The sequence below is a fragment of the Brienomyrus brachyistius genome, unplaced genomic scaffold (assembly GCF_023856365.1).
Source record: "Brienomyrus brachyistius isolate T26 unplaced genomic scaffold, BBRACH_0.4 scaffold48, whole genome shotgun sequence".
Lineage (NCBI taxonomy): Eukaryota > Metazoa > Chordata > Actinopteri > Osteoglossiformes > Mormyridae > Brienomyrus > Brienomyrus brachyistius.
The window spans coordinates 2,423,862-2,444,688 of record NW_026042323.1 but is presented as its reverse complement, the minus strand read 5'-3'; the positions used below and the strand labels follow the sequence as shown (position 1 = coordinate 2,444,688).

The following is a 20,827-nucleotide window of genomic DNA, read 5'->3' as shown; positions in this document are numbered from 1 at the left end:
GGTTACACGTTGTTCCGTAAGGATCGTATAGGAAAAAAGGGAGGTGGTGTTGCAGTATATGTAAAGGAAAACTTGCAGGCAAGGGAACTTACTGATATAAATAAAACTACGGAAGCAATATGGGTAAAATTAGATGCTAAAAACTCAAATAGCCTAATTGTCGGTGTTTGTTACAGAACACCTAATATAGCTGCTGAGGAAAGCAGATTGTTATATAGTGATATTAGGACTATGAGCAATAAAAATTATGTGATAGTTATGGGTGATTTTAATCTACCAGGAATGCAGTGGGACATTGTCACTGGCTCTTCTGAAAATGAACTGGAGATGATGGAATTAGTACAGGATTGTTTTTTTACTCAGTTTGTTAACACCCCTACCAGGGGAGATGCCATTCTTGATCTTGTTCTCTCTAATAACCAGGACAGGATTGGTAAATTAGACGTTTTAGAACCACTTGACAGTAGCGATCATAACATGGTCAAATTTGAGGTTAAGTTTAGTGTTCGAAGAGCTAAGTCCAAATCAAAAATATATAATGTTAGGAAGGCTGACTTTAAGTGTATGAGACTAAAACTAGAAACTGTGAACTGGATGGAGTTAAATAACAAAACTGTTGAAGAGGCCTGGGAATTTTTTGAAAGCACATTATTGCAAGTGCAAGAGGACTTCATACCTGTTTCCAGCAAGAATAAATCTAGGAAATTGAAACCTAGGTGGTTTACTAGGGAAATAAAGCATAAAGTAAGGAGGAAAAGGGCTTTGTTCCAGCAATGGAAAATAACTGATGATGACAGAATTAAGCAGGAATATCTAAGTCTACAGGCTGAGTTAAAAAATGATATTAGACGAGCTAAAAGAAATGTCGAAAGGATGGTTGCATTGGAAGCTAAGGATGACGTTAAAAGTTTCTTCCAGTATTTTAACTCTAAAAGAGCTCTAAAACCTGAAATTACTAATCTGCAGGATAGTAAGGGTCTTATAATAGTAAACGACATTGATATAGTAAATGAGTTCAATGATAGTTTTGCACGGGTATTCACTGTTGAGGACCTTAGTAATTTACCAGTTATTACCTATCCAGCATTGTCTATAGCTAATATATATATAACTGAAGCAGATGTTTTGCAAAGCCTAGCTAAGCTCAAAATAAATAAATCACAGGGCCCTGATGGCATCTTACCTATAGTGTTAAAAGAGATGAGGGATATTATTTGCCGACCCTTAACTTTACTGTTTCAAAAATCCTTATCTGAAGGTGTGGTACCTTCTGATTGGAAGCACGCCTTCATAACGCCTATTTTCAAAAAAGGGGATAGAAGTAATTTGTCTAACTATAGGCCAATCAGTCTAACTTATATAACTGGTAAAGTTATGAAGGCTATAATCAAAGAGAAAATGGTAGATTACCTGGACTCCAATAACATTTTGCGGGATAGCCAGCATGGATTTAGGAGAGGTAGATCCTGTTTAACAAATCTGTTGGAGTTTTTTGAGGACGCTACTCAGGAAGTTGATGATAAGAAGGCCTATGATGTCATCTACTTAGATTTCCAAAAGGCTTTTGATGTTGTCCCCCACAAGAGGCTCCTACTTAAACTCAAAGCGACAGGTATTTTAGGTACCGTAGCGACCTGGATTGATAACTGGTTAACAGATAGGAAACAGCGAGTAGTTATAAGAGGCACAATGTCACAGTGGACTTGCGTTCATAGTGGGGTACCGCAGGGTTCGATTTTAGGACCACTATTGTTCCTAATTTACATAAATGATATGGATACCAATATATACAGTAAACTGGTGAAATTTGCAGATGACACCAAGGTGGGTGGTGTAGCAGATACTGAATTAGTGGCTCAGCAGCTACAGCGGGATCTTGATTTAATTAGTGACTGGGCCGATACCTGGCAGATGAAATTTAACGTCGATAAATGTAAGGTACTCCATCTAGGGAGCAGAAATATAAACTACAGGTATTTCATGGGTGTCACTGAAATAAAGGTAGCTGATCATGAGAAAGACCTTGGTGTGTATGTTGATGCTTCCATGTCCCATTCTCGCCAGTGTGGGGAAGCAATAAAAAAGGCCAATAGGATGTTGGGGTATATCTCCAGGTGTGTGGAGTTTAAGTCAAGGGAGGTAATGCTAAGATTATACAATTCCTTGGTGAGACCTCACCTAGAATATTGTGTGCAGGTTTGGTCACCATATCTTAAAAAGGACATTGTGGCCTTAGAAAAGGTGCAGCGTAGGGCCACAAAAATGATTCCTGGTCTTAGAGGAATGTCATACGAGGAACGGTTACTTGAGCTAAATCTGTTCAGTCTCAAGCAAAGGAGACTGAGGGGGGACATGATCCAGGTATATAAGATTCTAACAGGTTTGGATGCTGTTCAACCAAATAGTTACTTCAGCATTAGTTTAAATACACGGACTCGTGGCCATAGGTGGAAATTAGCGGGAGAACATTTCAAGCTGGATTTAAGGAAGCACTTCTTTACACAGTGTGTAGTCAGAGTATGGAATAGCCTTCCTGATAATGTAGTGCAAGCTGAATCCTTGGGTTCCTTTAAATCAGAGCTAGATAAGATTTTAACGACTCTGAGCTATTAGTTTAGTTCTCCCCAAGCGAGCTTGATGGGCCGAATGGCCTGCTCTCGTTTGTATAGTTCTTATGTTCTTATGTTCTTATGTATAATGACAGACAGACAATATATAAATCAATTTTGAAATCAGCCTATGGCTGGGCAATATTGTACATTAGTAAAGTTTTTTTCATAGGAAATGATATTGATAATTATCACGATATAATTTTATTCTACATTTTTACTTAAAATTCACATAATTGCGTTTAAAAAGGCAACGTGAAAATTGAGAAACGTGGAAATTGAATTGACTGCAAACTTAAATCTAAATTTAATAAATCATATATGTGAAAGGTTGCGGAGCGGACGCTGTTTAGTGGGAGTGGATTTGGCCAAAAAATCAGGGTCAGCGTGAGAATAAGCAAAATAGTTTTAATTTTTAGGGGAAAAAAGAATCACACAATAAGGATCCATTGTCCCAATTCCTAAAGATTAAAAACAACGGTCAAAAACTTCCCAATTACAGCAAGGTTGGGTAACCCCTTAAATGCAGAGAACAAAATCACCCCATTCCCAGAGCCTCTGTGCTCATACACCATAAAAAAAAAGACTCTCCCCCCACGACTAAACAGCAAACATATATCCGGCGGCCAGCACCATTTACAAACAACGGGGAACACATAACAATCAATTAACTCCTAAACAAAACAAAGAGACTCTGAGACACCCGCCCAACTTCTCAACTCTGCAAGTAAACAGATTTCCTTAATGGATGAAAACCCAATCCATCCCTATGTCACCTGAGAAAGGACAATACAGAGGTGGCTTGATCAGGGCCTCCTCTGTCTCCCCCCCTGGCCATAACCCACACGGGCTAGGCCAATTAGGCCCGGAACCAAAGAAATATTCCCTCGTTTCTGCCCGGCACCCTTTAGCTGCTGGCCAGATCAAACAACCCAAAGACCAAACAATCGACACAGATGGTACTCCCCTCGTGCACAAATACCCCCTTGCGCTCAGGTTTGCGCCCCTACCTAAGCACAATAAACAGGTATGTATATGCACGAAAGTCTGTGTGTGCCTCCTGTATCGGTCTCCTCAAAGGGCTTCCCTGTGCGGTCGCTCCATGACCGTCACACACCCCCCCACCTCTGGTCTCACGCTGGCAGGCGGGAGAGGAAGTCAGCCGTAGCATTGCTCCGCCCCGGGATGTAGTTGATGGTGAAGCGATACGGCTGCATGGACAGGTACCAGCGGGTAATCCGTGCATTGGAGTCCCGCATGCGGTCCATCCATTGCAGCGGCCGATGATCTGTCTCCAGGAGGAACTCGCGGCCCAGGAGGTAGTATCTGAAGGTGTCAAGGGCCCATTTCACCGCCAGGCACTCCTTCTCGACTGTTGAGTATCGCACCTCCCTCGGATACAGTTTACGGCTGATGTACGCCACTGGATGCCTCTGGTCTGGTTCACCCTGGAGAAGCACTGCACCTATACCCCCACTGCTGATCTTCATCAAAGGCGGAGACAGCCGGGTGGCCCTATTGGAGATGGACCTGTTGGAATCTCTGTCCCGTCTCCACCGAGCACATGACCAAGACTGGGCCTTCCGTCGGGCAGCCACAAAGACATCTGCCAGCGCAGCAGCATCAGAAGCAGATGCAGGGTTACGCTCCCTAATCCACACCTGGAGTTCTGGAGAGACCAAACGCAGGAACTGTTCTAAAATGATAGTCTCTCCAATCTCCTCTTTGGTGTGGTGTTGTGGTTGGACCCATCTCTGGTACAGGTCCCGCAGCCGGACATACAGCTCCTTTGGGGTCTCTTCTTCGCCCACCTCTGCTCCACGGAACTGCAGTCGGTAAGTCTCCTGGTTGATATCATATTTTGCCAAGATAGCCTCCTTCAATAGTGCATAACTAAGGGCGTCATCCTGGTCCATACTGACATAAGCAGCCCTAGCCTTGCCCGTCAGGAGGGGCGCCAGTCTAACTGCCCAGTCAGTTGTTGGCCACTGACACGCCACCGCGATTCGCTCAAACGTCACTAAATAATGTTCTACATCATCAGTCTCACCCAATCGTTGCAGTCTAGGTTCCCTCTCTATCTGAGTTCTAATTTGGCTACTCGTCTGAGGTGCACTAACCAATGGTGCTGGATGACGTCCCATGGCTGACGTTCTCTCTGGTGGCTCACGTCCACCAGCAGCATTAGCAGCAACCCCAGGATCTGGTGCGGTTCTGACGTGTACCTCCCGCTATAGGAGGCTAAACTGATGTTGCAACGTCTTCCACCGGGTCTCCTGACGTGCTGCTTCTTGTTCCCACTGAACATCTCGTGCCTGCTGCCATACCATATGGCTACGGAGCATGTCCTGCAGCTGCTGAAGAGAGGAATCTTCAGCCACGCTAGCCATCACAGGCTCAATACCATCCTCCTCTTCCCCTCCAATGGCCATGGTCTCCTGCGGGCCAGATTTCTTCTCTGTGGAGGCACCTTTCTTTGGCGCCATCGCCTCCACCCCAGAAGGCCAATCGATGACAGCGCAGGAAAAAAAAATACAGCAGAAAATACTGATGCAAAAAAAGAAAACTCACTCACTACTGCCTCCTCATGGCATCCCACTTCTGACACCAGTGTGAAAGGTTGCGGAGCGGACGCTGTTTAGTGGGAGTGGATTTGGCCAAAAAATCAGGGTCAGCGTGAGAATAAGCAAAATAGTTTTAATTTTTAGGGGAAAAAAGAATCACACAATAAGGATCCATTGTCCCAATTCCTAAAGATTAAAAACAACGGTCAAAAACTTCCCAATTACAGCAAGGTTGGGTAACCCCTTAAATGCAGAGAACAAAATCACCCCATTCCCAGAGCCTCTGTGCTCATACACCATAAAAAAAAAGACTCTCCCCCCACGACTAAACAGCAAACATATATCCGGCGGCCAGCACCATTTACAAACAACGGGGAACACATAACAATCAATTAACTCCTAAACAAAACAAAGAGACTCTGAGACACCCGCCCAACTTCTCAACTCTGCAAGTAAACAGATTTCCTTAATGGATGAAAACCCAATCCATCCCTATGTCACCTGAGAAAGGACAATACAGAGGTGGCTTGATCAGGGCCTCCTCTGTCTCCCCCCCTGGCCATAACCCACACGGGCTAGGCCAATTAGGCCCGGAACCAAAGAAATATTCCCTCGTTTCTGCCCGGCACCCTTTAGCTGCTGGCCAGATCAAACAACCCAAAGACCAAACAATCGACACAGATGGTACTCCCCTCGTGCACAAATACCCCCTTGCGCTCAGGTTTGCGCCCCTACCTAAGCACAATAAACAGGTATGTATATGCACGAAAGTCTGTGTGTGCCTCCTGTATCGGTCTCCTCAAAGGGCTTCCCTGTGCGGTCGCTCCATGACCGTCACAATATATATGATATTTGAATGATGTGTGAATGTGCCCTGCGATGGGCTGGCCCCCCATCCTGGGTTGTTCCCTGCCTCGTGCCCATTGCTTCCGGGATAGGGTCCGGACCCCCCGCAACCCAGTAGGATAAGTGATTTGGAAAATGGATGGATGGATGGATGGATGGATATATATGATATTTGATGTATACACAGGCCTATAAAGGACTCAGACGTCAATCCCTCGCACAGGCCTATAGAGGACTCAGACGTCGGCCCCCCACACAGGCCTATAGAGGACTCAGACGTCAGCCCCCCACACAGGTCTATAGAGGACTCAGACGTCGGCCCCACACACAGGCCTATAGAGGACTCAGACGTCGGCCCCTCACACAGGCCTATAGAGGACTCAGACGTCAATCCCTCACACGGGCCTATAGAGGACTCAGACGTCGGCCCCCCACACAGGCCTATAGAGGACTCAGACTTCAGCCCCCCACACAGGCCTATAGAGGACTCAGACGTCAATCCCTCGCACAGGCCTATAGAGGACTCAGACGTCGGCCACCCACACAGGCCTATAGAGGACTCAGATGTCGGCCCCCCACACAGGCCTATAGAGGACTCAGACGTCGGCCCCTCACACGGGCCTATAGGGGACTCAGACGTCAGCCCCTCACACGGGCCTATAGAGGACTCAGACGTCAGCCCCCCACACAGGCCTATAGAGGACTCAGACGTCGGCCCCTCACACGGGCCTATAGGGGACTCAGACGTCGGTCCCCTCACACAGGCTTATAGAGGACTCAGACGTCAGCCCCCCACACAGGCCTATAGAGGACTCAGATGTCATTCCGCTGGATGCATTAGAGAACCAGAGCGTACCTCTGGCAGATACGTGGTGGCTGTGTGGTCAGGAGGGAGGATTGAGGCCTCCTCTCCCCAATAATTGTGGAGGCCTCTGCACTAGGGGGATGTTAGCTAGCCAGGTGGATATTGACAAACAGCCCTCTAGGTCCCACAGGTTTGTTACGAGCTGCGAAGATGATCCCAGTGTGTATATAGATGCCATATGCCAGCCGAGGGGCATTCCAGAGAAATATAAGGTGAGACGTGAGATAGCTGCAGGGTTTGAATCAATATTAATTTGGCCTACTGTTAACAAAAATGTGGAATGGAAAAATTATTTGTACTATAATCAGCAGAGGTTTACCAACTATACTCAGGAGGCACTCGCATCTCTGGGGGGCAGCTTCAGGCCACCAGTCTGATGGCATGACAGAACAGGATGGCCCTGGATTGGCTCCTGGCTGAAAAAGGGGGAGTGTGTGTGCTGTTCGGGGATCAGTGCTGTACATTTATTCCCAATAATACAGCCCTGGATGTTTCATTTACTGAGGGTATGAGAAAGTTGCAGGGGTTACAGGATGAGATGGCGAGAAATTCGGGACAACATGACGGGTTGTTTGACTGGTGCTATAATATGTGGGGTAGTTGGCAGTAAGCCCTTATGAAAGCACTCTGTGTGCGTGCTGTGTTCATTCTTGCTTTGCTACTAATCTTTTGTTGTGTAGTTCCTCTTGTTCGCTCCCTAGTGGGAAGAGCGCTGTCTCAGCAGGCGACTATAGCTGCAATGTTTAGAGTGGTGGGAGGACCGTTTGGAGCGGCAACCTCCTGGACCAACACGGAAACGGATGGCGACATAGACACCTTGGATACGCTCCTGCCCATAGCTGAAGTTCGGCCGTACCGCCTGTGAATACTCCATGTTGGAAACGCTGCAGCCTGCCTGCCGCCCACGACACCTGGGACTTTCCTGCTCATGACAGAGTGCCTGTTATAGTAATCTACAGTGTTATCAGTTAACCTTTCAGTTATCTTTGCATTAGCCGTATATGTTTATGTAATGAGCTTGTGGTAGGTGATGTACTCCTGGTAGATTATGTATTCCTGATAATATATGCAATGTAACCTGGGGAGTTCATTGCTGTTGGTTGATTCTGAGTGTTGATAGTTTGTGAGCCATGTCAGCCATGGACCCCGAAGGGGGGCCGCGCCTGTGGCGGGCTGGGAGTGGAATTTCCCTAGATCTTAGGGTTTTACTTTAAGTGTCCGGCCTTGGTTGTAACTTAATTGTTGCAATAAAGACTGAATTTGGATCTACACCAGCGGCTTCTGACTTCTGATTTAGCAGGGAATGAAAAACCACAAAACTAACATTTTGCCTTTTTCCCCATCTGTAACTGTTATTATGTTATTATCATTTAGAACTGAATATCCATACTCCCTTTTAATCTCATGCATCTTTTTTATCATTCCCCAGACTTTACTAATGTCAGTTTCCCGTCCTACTGAATTACAGAAGGACCTCCAAAACTCCCTCTTTGCTCATTTAACTACCCTCCTTACGTTAGCCTGCAACTTTTTGTACTCAATCAAATTCTGAAAGTTGTGAGTACTTTTTAACATTGTAAAAGCTTTGTTCCGAGACTTAACTGCAGTATCACATTCCTTTGTTTACTATGAGATCTTTGGTTAGTCTGCTTTGCTGCCTCTAGAATTACTGCATCATGGTTAGATTTCTTTTGTCCGACATAAAGCCGGCCCTGCAAAACGTCACCTAACGTCACCAAGTCACATGGTTCAAAAACCTACAAGACGATCGTGACAGATCGTGCAGCACGTGCAGAGAGCAAGTAAGATCGTGCAGCACCTTTCAGCCGGCGTAACTGTAAATGTCGCTACTATGTGCCCCTGGCTTATTTTGTAAATGTCTCGTAAATGTTCTTGTTTGTTTTGTTAATCTTAATGGTCACTGGTCAGCTATTACTTCTGTTGTAATTTAAAGCTTCAATAACAAAAATAATAAAAAAAACCTCTCAGCCGGCTGCACAAACTGGAACTGCCTCCGTGACACAACTTTGCCCTTATTGGCTGAACAATTTTAGTCACACGCATGACGTTTGTATCTCTGGAAGTTCCGATACGTTATCTGCTATTTCTCCCGAAAAGCCTGTAAAGAAGTAAAGTTTCAATAAATGCTCTAATAGTACACATAAGTTAATCGTTTATTTATTGTTAGTTACTGTAATGTTGCGCTGCTTTATGTGTTTAATCGTCTAGTCTGTGAAGAAGGCATTCAAGTAAGAATTGCATTGTATTCTGTGCATGACAATAAAAACTTTGAATCCTTGAAATAAATGTATTTGATCTTTTTCCTGGCAGCTATCTTTTCACTGCTAACACTTTGGATCAGGAGTTGGTTATTGTAGAAGAGGTAATGTGCATGCAGGTGATATTTGTATAGATGTATCTACACCCTTTTGGAAGTGCGGCCATCTCAGTCAGGTCTCGCACTACGAGGAGTAGAAGTTGTCTAGTTTGGCTGCTGTCAGTTTATATTACAAGTTTATATTACAGTTTATATTATTATATTACACTCCTGCAGCCGCCGGCAGATGGCGCTCCCCCTCACGTCAGCTGCAGTCAGACCTAAGTGAAGTCGAACGCACCCAATGGCTCCTCCCCATTCCCAATTATCAAAAAACCCACTAATTGAATGGGTCGCGTAATTATCGCTATGAATTCTGGGAGTCTGTGCAACTTCAAGACCGCAGCTCTCGTGTTAATTATAACAAGGAAGGAATATTATTCTATATTTTTAATGGCGACCGAATGATTGATTGATATAATGTAGTGTTTCATTCTATATCCTGTTTTGATAAGATATCGACATTTCGTAAACATTCGATATACAATTAAACCATAATTGGTCCGTCTTGTTTCTTTGTCACCCAGAAACTTTACAACTGTGTTGTGAGCGGATTTTCAGCGCTTATATGTTTTTAAACTTGTCTTAAAATTTTGTGGTACTTCTACGTTTCTGCGCTTTTGTAAATGTAGATCGTATGTTTCGTCATTTGATTAAAGCGTTTGAAGACTTTGCAGCGCGCTGACACCAATCGGCCACCGTAGCTTAGCAACCGAATCATAACAATTCTTTTCCGTTTAGAGTTTTCATTTGAACATTTAAAGCAGCTCAGACTTGCAGTTTATCAGCAAGAGAGAAGACGCGAAAGATGTCCATCGTGAAAACCACCGTGAATCTCCAGAGGATTGACTGGCTGCTGCCGAAAGGTGCAGTCAGTGTGCGGATCGCCCCGGAATACATCCCCGGTCCAGTTGGCCGAGGTAAGGATGGCAAAATGATGCCCAGACTAACTCAGCACTTAAAGAGTTAAAGTCAGAATATGCTTGACTAGTCTTCTTGAATCTTCTGTTCTATTATCTTGTTTTAGAAGTACATGTCTAAATAATAAAGTAGTTCACCTTTAGCTTTAATATACGGGAGTCTTTTTACATGTCTACTGCATTATATTATATTTAAACATCAGAGAAAATCATCATGAAGTGGTAAAGTAACAGCTGAATATGTCCATTATAATATACGGTGTTTCCCCGAAAATAAGACAGGGTCTTATATTAATTTTTGCTCCAAATGACGCGTTACGGCTTATATTAAGGTAGTATTTTCCCAAGTATAACATGCTACAGTATATTTACCGGTATTCATGAAAAAAATCCACATTTATTCAAACACAGACATCATGTCATCTTCTAACAGTATCTTTCCATGTAAACAATTTGACGGTGAATTTATTCATGAACAAAATTCTGCTGTATACTGCATATGTTTATTCAAATATAGTCGTAATGTCATGTTCTTCTGGAACATCATCGTAAATCTCCAAGTTCCAAATTCCGTCCTGAATATCTCGCAACTCAATTTCCTGTAGAACCAGTGTCCCCAATCTCTCATGTTTAGCAATAACTCTGTCCTTAAATGAGCGCCTCTTGTCCATGTAGCCTTCTCGTAGTACAACCGCATCTCATTCTAGTTACCATACAATCCATGGGACAATAACTAGGGCTTATATTACGAGCTTCTTGAAAAATCATGTTAGGGCTTATTTGCGGGGAAACGCGGTAGTAATCAGAAAAAGCATAAATCTTAGTTTGGTACCTTGAGAGTGAATAAATAATGCAACTTATGGAAAGTGTAAGATAAGTAAAGGATTTGACTTAATAGTCAGTTGTTGATGCCAGCATTTGGATTGAGTGGGCTGCTATATTTGATGCACATGAACCTTTCCAGTGTTGTTTTTCGCTGTTGTTCTGCGTATCAGGGAATCTGTGCACAAGCTGGCTTGTTTTTATAGGTCAGGTTCCCCTGCTGAAACGCAGACGGCCCAAGTCAAGACCAGCGCATAAGTTTCCCAAGCGTGTGTTTCCTGTATCCAATAAAGACTGCAGAATTTTTCTTAGTGTGCAATACCGACTGCCAAGTGTGATATCTGTGATGGTTGTGATGTAGTGTTGTTGAATAGTGACATAATGTTTCATTTAAATTAAATATGCTGTCCCCTGTCTTTATAATCCCAAAGGACAAACCAGTTCCAGTGATGCTGGCCGTCGGAAGAAGTGCCGCACCGGGCCGCCGGCAGCCAGCTCCCTGACCACGTCTGCCTCTCCTGGATCTGCTGCCATCCCGGTGGCAACCAGCAGGGGTCAGCAGGGCACAGGCCGCCGTAGAAAAACGGCGGGAGGCCGGTCAGGGCGAAGAAGGAGGTATGACCAACAGAAGGGGTTAGAGCCTAAGCCCAGCTCACCAACCTTCTCCTCCTCTTCATTTTTATTTCCGTCTTCAGCCCCCTCCCCTTTTGTTTCATCCCCATTTCTTTTTATGGGCTCCTCTGTTTTATCCCCACACTTACTCACACCTGTTAGCCCAGCTCCACATCCATATTCAGCTCCAGGCCTGGTTCATCTGACCCATCTGCTTCAGGCTCCAGCACAGGCTGTAGCCGCCTCATCTCACCTGGAAAAATTCTATTGGTTGTATAACTATTATGTAACAAAGTACTCTAAAATGACCTATGACGCCAAGTGCTTTACTGAGTACTGGTGTCAGGAGTTTTGGAACAGACATTTAAATGAAATTAACTTAGCTAAACAGGGGAAGAATGAGGATAATGAGGGTACTCATTCAACCAAGAGGCGTAGGATTGATGAAGATGAGTTCATCTTTCCTATTGATGCACTGGAGCAGCTAAGTACCATGCCCAGGGCTCAGGAGATGGGTGTGGAAATGGGCTATCAGTCAGATGCACATAGCTACATTTCCCTGTAGATTCAGCACATAATTACACAAGAGTTGTCATACATACTTAGGATAAGATAAAATACCATGTAGTTCTATAGCATAAGGTACTATAGGATAAGATTAAGATAGGATAAGGTTAAGATTGTATATAATAAGATAGGACAAGTTAAGATAGTCTTAACTTGTATGCCATTTTATGTTTTACAAAGACATGATAAATTACCATAAGTTTAGGATAAGATTATATAAGATAACATAGTATAAGAATAAGATAAGAAAGATAGGATAAGATAACATAGAATAAAATTAAGATAGGATAGGTTACGGTAAGCTTAAGATTGTATAACATAGGATTAGATTAATTATAAATAAAGCAGTCCTCCTTAGAGGGGGGGTGGTGGAGGGAATATTTAAAAAATAAAAATAGGGTTAGTTAACATAAGGTAAAGATAAGATTGTATAACATAGGATTAGATTAATTATAAATAAAGCAGTCCTCCTTAGAGGGGGGGTGGTGGAGGGAATATTTAAGAAATAAAAATAGGATTAATTAAGATAAGATTGTATAACATAGGATTAGATTAATTATAAATAAAGCAGTCCTCCTCAGAGGGGGGGTGGTGGAGGGAATATTTAAGAAATAAAAATAGGATTAATTCAGAAGGTTAAGATAAGATTGTATAACATAGGATTAGATTAATTATAAATAAAGCAGTCCTCCTTAGAGGGGGGGTGGTGGAGGGAATATTTAAGAAATAAAAATAGGATCAGTTAACATAAGGTAAAGATAAGATTGTATAACATAGGATTAGATTAATTATAAATAAAGCAGTCCTCCTTAGAGGGGGGGGTGGTGGAGGGAATATTTAAGAAATAAAAATAAGATTAATTAAGATAAGGTTAAGATAAGATTGTATAACATAGGATTAGATTAATTGTAAATAAAGCAGTCCTCCTTAGAGGGGGGGTGGTGGAGGGAATATTTAAGAAATAAAAATAGGATTAATTCAGAAGGTTAAGATAAGATTGTATAACATAGGGCTACAGTGAAGAAATCAAAAATTTCAAGGCAGCATGAAGGTAACGCACAATCAGGGATGTGCAATTTCTGAGGCATGTATTCAAAAAAAGTATTTTAATTGTGTTTTATGATTCATATTTGACTTAGTTCATGAAATAAAATGTTTTTTTCTACAGATCAGTGTTTTTGTATTTTGTAAAATACGAGAAATACTGTATGCATGGTAATGTCAGGTGTGCAAAATGTTTGTGCTAACAAAGGACACAGAGCCCCTAGAAGGGCACAGAGCCAGGCTGAGCACCACAGCGCTATCCAGCCCATGGCTGCCGATGGTCACATTCCACCAGAACCCCCCAACACTAACTCCCCAGGGAACTTCCAAGCAGCAGAGCAGATTCCAACAACCGAGGATCAAAGGAAAAGAAAAGATACTGGCAGGAAGAAGATGATCTTGTGGCCAAAGGTTAAAAATGTAGAAGTTTGGAGAACAAATGTGTTACAAATGAAATATTATTTGAAATGTGCTACAGCTTAATCATTCTATCATACATCTATCCATCCATTTTCCAAACCGCTAATCCTACTGGGTCGCGGGGGGTCCGGAGCCTATCCCGGAAGCAATGGGCACAAGGCAGGGAACAACCCAGGATGGGGGGGCCAGCCCATCGCAGGGCACACTCACACACCATTCACACCTACAGGCAATTTTTTAGCAACTCCAATTAGCCTCAGCATGTTTTTGGACTGTGGGGGGAAACCGGCGTACCCGGAGGAAACCCCACGACGACATGGGGAGAACATGCAAACTCCACACACATGTAACCCAGGCGGAGACTCGAACCTGGGTCCCAGAGGTGTGAGGCAAGAGTGCTAACCACTGCACCACCATGCCGGCCCAAAAATTTAAACAAATTCATTTTAAAAAACTTTAATCTCAGAGCCAATTGCCATTTGCCCACAAATATTTCATTTATTATTGTTTATGATTATAAATGCCGAATACATTCCTGGAGCCTTCGATTTAGCATACACAGTGCCCTCTACAGGATTCTGTCGAAACAGCATCTCTCAACCTCGTTCACAAGATTTGTGTCTTTTTCACAAAACGTTTTTCTTTGTAAATCCCAAAATCTTCCTATAAATGTATGTATGAATGCTTCTCGTCTTTTTCAGTCACACGAAGCCTTTATAAATGAGCTCCCCGATTAATCTGTTTACATGAAAACATCTTAATTGCGTTAAGGCATGTAAACGTAGCCACCTAACGAAAGGTAACCACGTGACTTAGCAGACTGCATGTTCCTCATCTCCTCTGTATGGACCATAGAGCTGTGTATCGGAGAGTCTGACAACACGCTACGTTTCAAGATACAGGCATTACAATTCAGATCGCTGCTCTATTTTGCCATTCTTTTTAAAAAATCTGCTTTTAGGAAAACATGGCACATTATAGAGAGCACACCACCAAATGGATGAAATCTGAGTAAAAACATTTGATTTTTAACGCAATCAGAATAAAGGGGTCTGCATTTATCACTGTCCCTGTAACAATCCAGCATCGTAGCACTACAGCTATTTCGGATTCAGCCAACGAATAACGTTGCTAGTCAGCAGCCTTGTGCAAGCTACTGAAAATTACTAATTACCAATTACTGTATATAAAAATAATTATAATAAGGGTGGGATTCGACCGTGTGTCTGCCTGGGGGGTCGCTGGCCAGGATCGCCAGCAGTTTGGACGTGTGGTTGGTCATCAATGTGCTGCATCAGCGTCTGCTCCCTCTGCCTGACCTGCCCTGTATAATTACATAATCAAGGAAAATAACAGTGGGCTAAAGGTTGCATAGTGATCACATTAACATCGCGTCGATGTTGAAATACACTGAACAAAAATATAAACGCAACACTTTTGTTTTTGCTCCCATTTTTCATGAGATGGACTTAAAGATCTACAATTCATTCCAGATACACAATATTACCATTTCTCTCAAACATTTCTCACAAATCAGTCTAAATGTGTGATAGTGAGCACTTCTGCTTTGCTGAGATAATCCATCCCACCTCACAGGTGTGCCACATCAAGATGCTGATCTGACATCATGGGTAGTGCACAGGTGTACCTTATACTGCCCACAATAAAAGGCCACCCTGGAATGTGCAGTTTTGTCTCACAGCAAAATGCCACAGATGCCACAAGCATTGAGGGAGCGTGCAATTGGCATGCTGACAGCAGGAATGTCAACCAGATCTGTTGCTCGTGCATTGAATGTTCATTTCTCAACCATAAGCCGTCTCCAAAGGCGTTTCAGAGAATATGGCAGTACATCCAACCGGCCTCACAACCGCAGACCACGTGTAACCACACCAGCCCAGGACCTCCACATCCAGCAGGTTCACCTCCAAGATCGTCTGAGACCAGCCACTCAGACAGATGATGCACGGCCCCATGTTGCAAGGATCTGTACACAGTTCTTGGAAGCTGAAAATGTCCCAGTTCTTGCATGGCCAGCATACTCACCGGACATGTCACCCGTTGAGCATGTTTGGGATGTGCTTGACCGGCGTATACGGCGTGTACCAGTTCCCACTAATATCCAACAACTTCGCACAGCCATTGAAGAGGAGTGGACCAACATTCCACAGGCCACAATTGACAATCTGATAAACTCTATGCGAAGAAGATGTGTTGCATTGTATGAGGCAAATGGTGGTCACACCAGATACTGACCGGTTCTGAGTCCCCAGACCCCCAATAAAGCAAAAAACTGCACATTCCAGGGTGGCCTTTTATTGTGGGCAGTATAAGGTACACCTGTGCACTACCCATGATGTCAGATCAGCATCTTGATGTGGCACACCTGTGAGGTGGGATGGATTATCTCAGCAAAGCAGAAGTGCTCACTATCACACATTTAGACTGATTTGTGAGAAATGTTTGAGAGAAATGGTAATATTGTGTATCTGGAATGAATTGTAGGTCTTTAAGTCCATCTCATGAAAAATGGGAGCAGAAACAAGAGTGTTGCGTTTATATTTTTGTTCAGTATACATGGTGCAAACAAAAGTAGTGGAATTACACTGACGAGTTACTACCAACACTGCCAGGCAGCTAGGTTTGCTAATGCTAACGTTAGCAGCGCACCCATATGCTACTTCCTCTCGCAAGATAAGGCAGCGTTACTGTCACTGTGTAAATACAATGAGATCTCTTTGGAGCAAGCCTGTCGATACCATGTTAAGTGTAAAACCACAAGTAAAATACCTTAAAAATAATAGAAATATAGATGGTGCTGAACCATGGTGAACAGTGGAGTCATAACAGAGGCTGTGCGTTGTGTTCAGTCACCTTTCACTGTAAATCACACATGGCTTCACAATCTTTTGTGTCTGCTCTGAATCCCTCAGGGCTGGAGTGAAAACTCCATTCACACTAACATGGTGCCAAGTGGTATTGGGTAGACATGATTCTATCCTTTTTGGAAGTAATTTGTTTTACTGATTTAAATAAGTTTTAAAAAATTTCAAAATGTAAGGATAGCTCATTGTATCCAAAGGGATGTGCCAAGCTTGCAGTGTTGATGTGCTGCCACCTTCTGGGAAAACGATGAACTGATTTTCAGATTAAGAACATGTATGGTTTTCTGGTATCATTTGAGAACCGTTCATGCTGCGAACCTATGCTTATGGGTTAGGATTAAGCTTGGGTCTAGAGCTCAGGGTACTTCCAGGCTTGGAGGCCAAGGGTAAGGTCTCTCTTTCCCCATGTAAGCATTTAATGATGATCCAGCACCAGGGCTTGGGTAAGTCACCACGAGTTGGGAGCCTCATTCCCCAGGTAAAGGATGAACGATGTCCATCCAGCCCGGGGATTCTGGTGAACCTCTCCTTACGCTGGAAGCCTCCTCCCTCAGGTAAGGGTTTAAGAATCTCGCGGTACTTCCATTGAGCCTTGGGGTTTTGGAGAAAAATCCCAGGGCCATCCAACTGTAGCAGTGTGGAATTTTGCGGGTAGGACTTGTTGATTATTTCCGGTAAGTGTGTGTGGGGACCCCTAGTGTGTGGAGGCGTCATTGGCGTTTCCCGGTCCGGTAACTCCCCTTCCACACCGCAGTGGTCTGCCGTGGTACGCTGGCATGCTGGCTGAGGTTCACACTTATTCTGTGTCTTGGTGGGAGGTTTTGCTGTTTTAATTAGCGTTAATCCTCTGCTTGATTTAAATGGCTAATGGTAATATTTTATATTGCAGTGTTTCTCTTGTGTCTGTGTTGCAGCTCCAGTGGTTGCAAGTTATTCTGGTGACTAGGCCTATAGCTACTTGTCAGTTGCTTTACTTGATGTGTTTTAATTGTAGTTACGGTTGTTGCCAGGATTACAGTTTCAGTTGCTCGTCAGCTTCAGTTTATGCCTCTTCCAGCAGGTTTGTCAGACAATAATAGTTTGAACCTGCACTGTGGCTGCTGTGTTTCCTACGTCAGTTTTTCTTTTCCGTCAGTCTTGTCTTGTCCTCAGCCGGTCCGATGTCGCCCAACAACTGCTGCTTGAAGCTCCTGATCCTCGGTGGGACATCGGCGATGTGCTGGGAGCCTTGGAACGCGCTAAGGATCGTCGCACCTTTTCCTGCATTTGGAGCTGTTTCATTCCCTAGTTCTGCGACTTAACAGACTTTGGGCCGCCCTTTCTTTCTGTTTGGGACTGATACAGAGGGATAGCCTGTATTCTGCTACTCATTGTTTGCACTCTTCATAGTTTTCAACACTCAGATTCTTGGTTAGATTGGGGTATTTTCTGGGAGACTGTGAGCAGTGGCTGCCTCGATTGATCTGGCTGACTAAGATTTGATTGGTCTGGGGTGGTGGTGTTCACACTTTCACCTTGTGCAGTATATTTGTGTGGGGATCAGTGTGGTGGAGCACAGGTGTGTGTGTGCGTGTGCGTGTGTGTGTGTGTGTGTGTGTGTGTGTGTGTGTATGTGTGTGTGTGTGTGTGTTAGTTTAAGGGACTCTATTCCCCCTTTTGATCAACTTCCCCGGACACCTGTCTCCTGCTTGAGTTTAGTCAGCCAGTGGCCAAAGGCTGGTTGCTGGTTTATTTTTTAAGGTTGTTGATGCTAAAGCGCTTGTCTTGTTTCTTTGTTTTATATTTTCAACAACCTGTTAATAGTACAAACACGTCTCTAGCTCCATTCGGTAAATGAACTTGTGTGCTCTTAATTTAGAGTAATTTTTCCTGTGGTGAAATACCCCAGGTGGCGTAGTCGTGTCCTTGTACTACTGACCGCTCTCTGCCACAAACACTTTACCCTAAACCTAAGCCTAATCCTAACCCTAACCATAGCCCCAAACGTCATGTCCTGCCACCTCCCTGACGTGGCTCTAATAAGCCATGCCTGCTGCTCGTTGGTCTCGCGTCTCGTTCCATCCCTCATGTTAAACACTCCCAGCTACCTTCAGTCTGTTCCCTTGTTATTCCTGTATAAGTGCTTCCTGGCCCTGTGTTCCCCATTGATGTGGTGCCCTCCATGTTGCTCGTTCCCTAGCCTCCCATCTTGATCCCAGTAAATCCCAGTTTATTGTCTGACAACACCTGCTCCCAGAGTCGTTCATCCTGGCACCCAACAGACTGAAGGAACTCGACAAGCCCCAGTAGGTTCCCCAGGTCCCTACAGCCGATCACTGCTGCTTGTGTCAAGCATACCTAATGTCGCTGGTTCAGGCCGCAGTACATCTTTCCCCAGAGAGAATGGCCCATCTCTGACGGAGGGCATAGCCGCCCTCTCCCCGGACTCCCAAGTGGAGGGTGTGACAGCTATAGTGGAGATCCTCAGGGCCCTCTGGAATGGAGTGAGTGTGCTGAACCCCGCAGAGGTGGGGTGCTCTGGAGAAAAGGAGCCCGCCGTCTCCATGTCGTTTGCCGTAGGGCGACCTGCGTCCTCATTGTCACTTGAAGTCTGACGATGATGCTTCTCTGGGATTTACTGTGATCCCCCTGTTCGCCAAAACATGCTCCCCAAAGCTCTCCAGCACAGAAGAACAGGCTTCACTCCTAGTTCTATGGTTGTCAGAGTGCTGGACCACAGTAGAGGTCGGACTTTGCTTCAACATGGTTTTATTGGAAGTCTGCACACAATACAGATGTTTCCTACCGTCCTTCGTTCCAATTAAATGTGGAAACGTTTTGTCAGCTGGCTGGACAAGACCCTACTGCCTCTTTTAATAGTACACATAGTAGTGAGCAGTGGTGACGTAATGGTTAGGGAAGCGCACTCGTGATTGAAAGACACTGCATCTACAGCATCTGGCCCAGGAGAGCCGGCCGTTGCAGTCGTTACATCCGCACTTAAGGCTCCCGGCCCAGAGGGCCGCTCAGGCCGCACCCACAGTGTCCAACACAGGTGAGGCCTTGGTTGCCTCTAGGCTTCTCATAGACTCTGACACGGTTTCCTGGTAACCAGCCGACACCTGCCACACTGCTCCATAATGTCAGGCCAGCGTCCACCTCGCTGTCCCCTGATGCCTGGCCAGCACCCACCTCAATGTCCCCAGACGTCCAGCCGGCGCCCACCTCATCTCCTGACGGCCTGCTGGTGCCCACTTTCTATCCTGACGTCCCACCGGCACATGCCTGCAGGCTGCCACCAGCCCAGAGAAGATGGATCCAGAGGATGTCCTGCTGGAGTGCCCTGGGTCCTGCTACGTGGGTCCCTCCTTCATCCCAGACTCCGGTTACTCTGGTCCCAGTTTCTGGTCACCAGAATCAACAGGAGCCCAAGAAAGCGGCAGGCAGAATGTCTGTCTCCCAGAGAGGGTTTGCCAGTATCTGCTCTTGCCCTGTATGTCCCTTGTCATCTTCCTGTTCCTCTCCTGTTGTCTCCTTGCTGCCCTACTGCTCTGCGGTTCTCTCATCGCCCGCCAACTCCTCACGTCCTCCGGCCCTGCTGGCCCTCCCAGACCCTCTGGTCCTGTGATTCGGCAGAGTTCAGCCTCACCTGGAAAGGGGCCTAGGAGGGTCCCCAGCCCCGAATCTTCACCTGGCTTCCCTGGATGCCCCATGTTATTCCTTTTTGTGCCTCAGTGTTTGTCTTGTTGCTCTGTCCCACCTGTATCTCTCCTTGTCTTCTGCATCCTGTGCCCCTGTTCTTGTTGACCCTCCACCTGTCCATCCTGTTTTGGGGTCTGACAGGACTGCTGTACCTGTGGTTCCTAGCTTTTCCTTTTTCCGCTCCATGTCCTTAGTGATGTCCTGCAACTGCTCTTATGTCTGGTGTTGCTGTCTGTCTAGTGTTCTGTCTAGTCTTGTCTGGTCTTGTCCTGTCTACCATCTGTTCTGTCGTCCCCTGTCTAGTCCAGAGTCCAGTCTGGTTCCATCCCTGTTGTCTAATCCCTTTGGACTTCATGGCCGGAGCGCATGCTTCTGGTGGGTTGGGGTGGGGGGGGGAGGTACTGTCACATTAAGCAATGCCATTCTTATCCAATATGCTTGTCCATTTATGGGTCAACGCATGTTCTGACCATCCATGCTCTCTGCCTCCCCACATTTCCAGGTGCTGCCCGGGGGGGGGCACCATCTCAGCTGGAGTCCTGGTTCTGTCCCATGGAGGGGTGACACTGCGAATTGGACCTGCTAACTGTGTCATCCTGGGTGCAGCCTTGAGTG

The 20,827-nt window shown here is 45.0% G+C and overlaps 2 protein-coding genes across 3 annotated transcripts in view; both read left to right on the top strand.

Moving 5' to 3' along the window:
- Positions 1-20,827, top strand: part of LOC125723424 (stonustoxin subunit beta-like) — a 248,766-nt gene that overhangs the window by 214,068 nt on the left and 13,871 nt on the right. The window lies entirely within an intron of this gene.
- Positions 9,516-13,349, top strand: LOC125723405 (uncharacterized). Of its 2 annotated transcripts, XR_007386869.1 has the most exons (3): positions 9,516-10,181; positions 11,435-12,934; positions 13,168-13,349. XR_007386869.1 is itself a non-coding variant. In XM_049000004.1 (2 exons), the coding sequence occupies exons 1-2, from the start codon at positions 10,070-10,072 to the stop codon at positions 12,178-12,180; spliced, it is 858 nt and encodes a 285-aa protein (XP_048855961.1). In that variant the 5' UTR covers positions 9,516-10,069; the 3' UTR covers positions 12,181-13,349. The 2 variants fall into 2 exon arrangements, 1 of the variants encoding a protein (XP_048855961.1); XM_049000004.1 differs by having other exon boundaries at positions 11,435-13,349.

What these genes read in the sequence shown, in the direction of transcription:
- LOC125723405 (XM_049000004.1), top strand. Translation starts at nt 10,070, where the DNA reads ATGTCCATCGTGAAAACCACCGTGAATCTCCAGAGGATTGACTGGCTG. An exon ending in CCCCGGTCCAGTTGGCCGAG is followed by an intron (nt 10,182 to 11,434) that starts GTAAGGATGGCA and finishes ATAATCCCAAAG; the next exon opens with GACAAACCAGTTCCAGTGAT.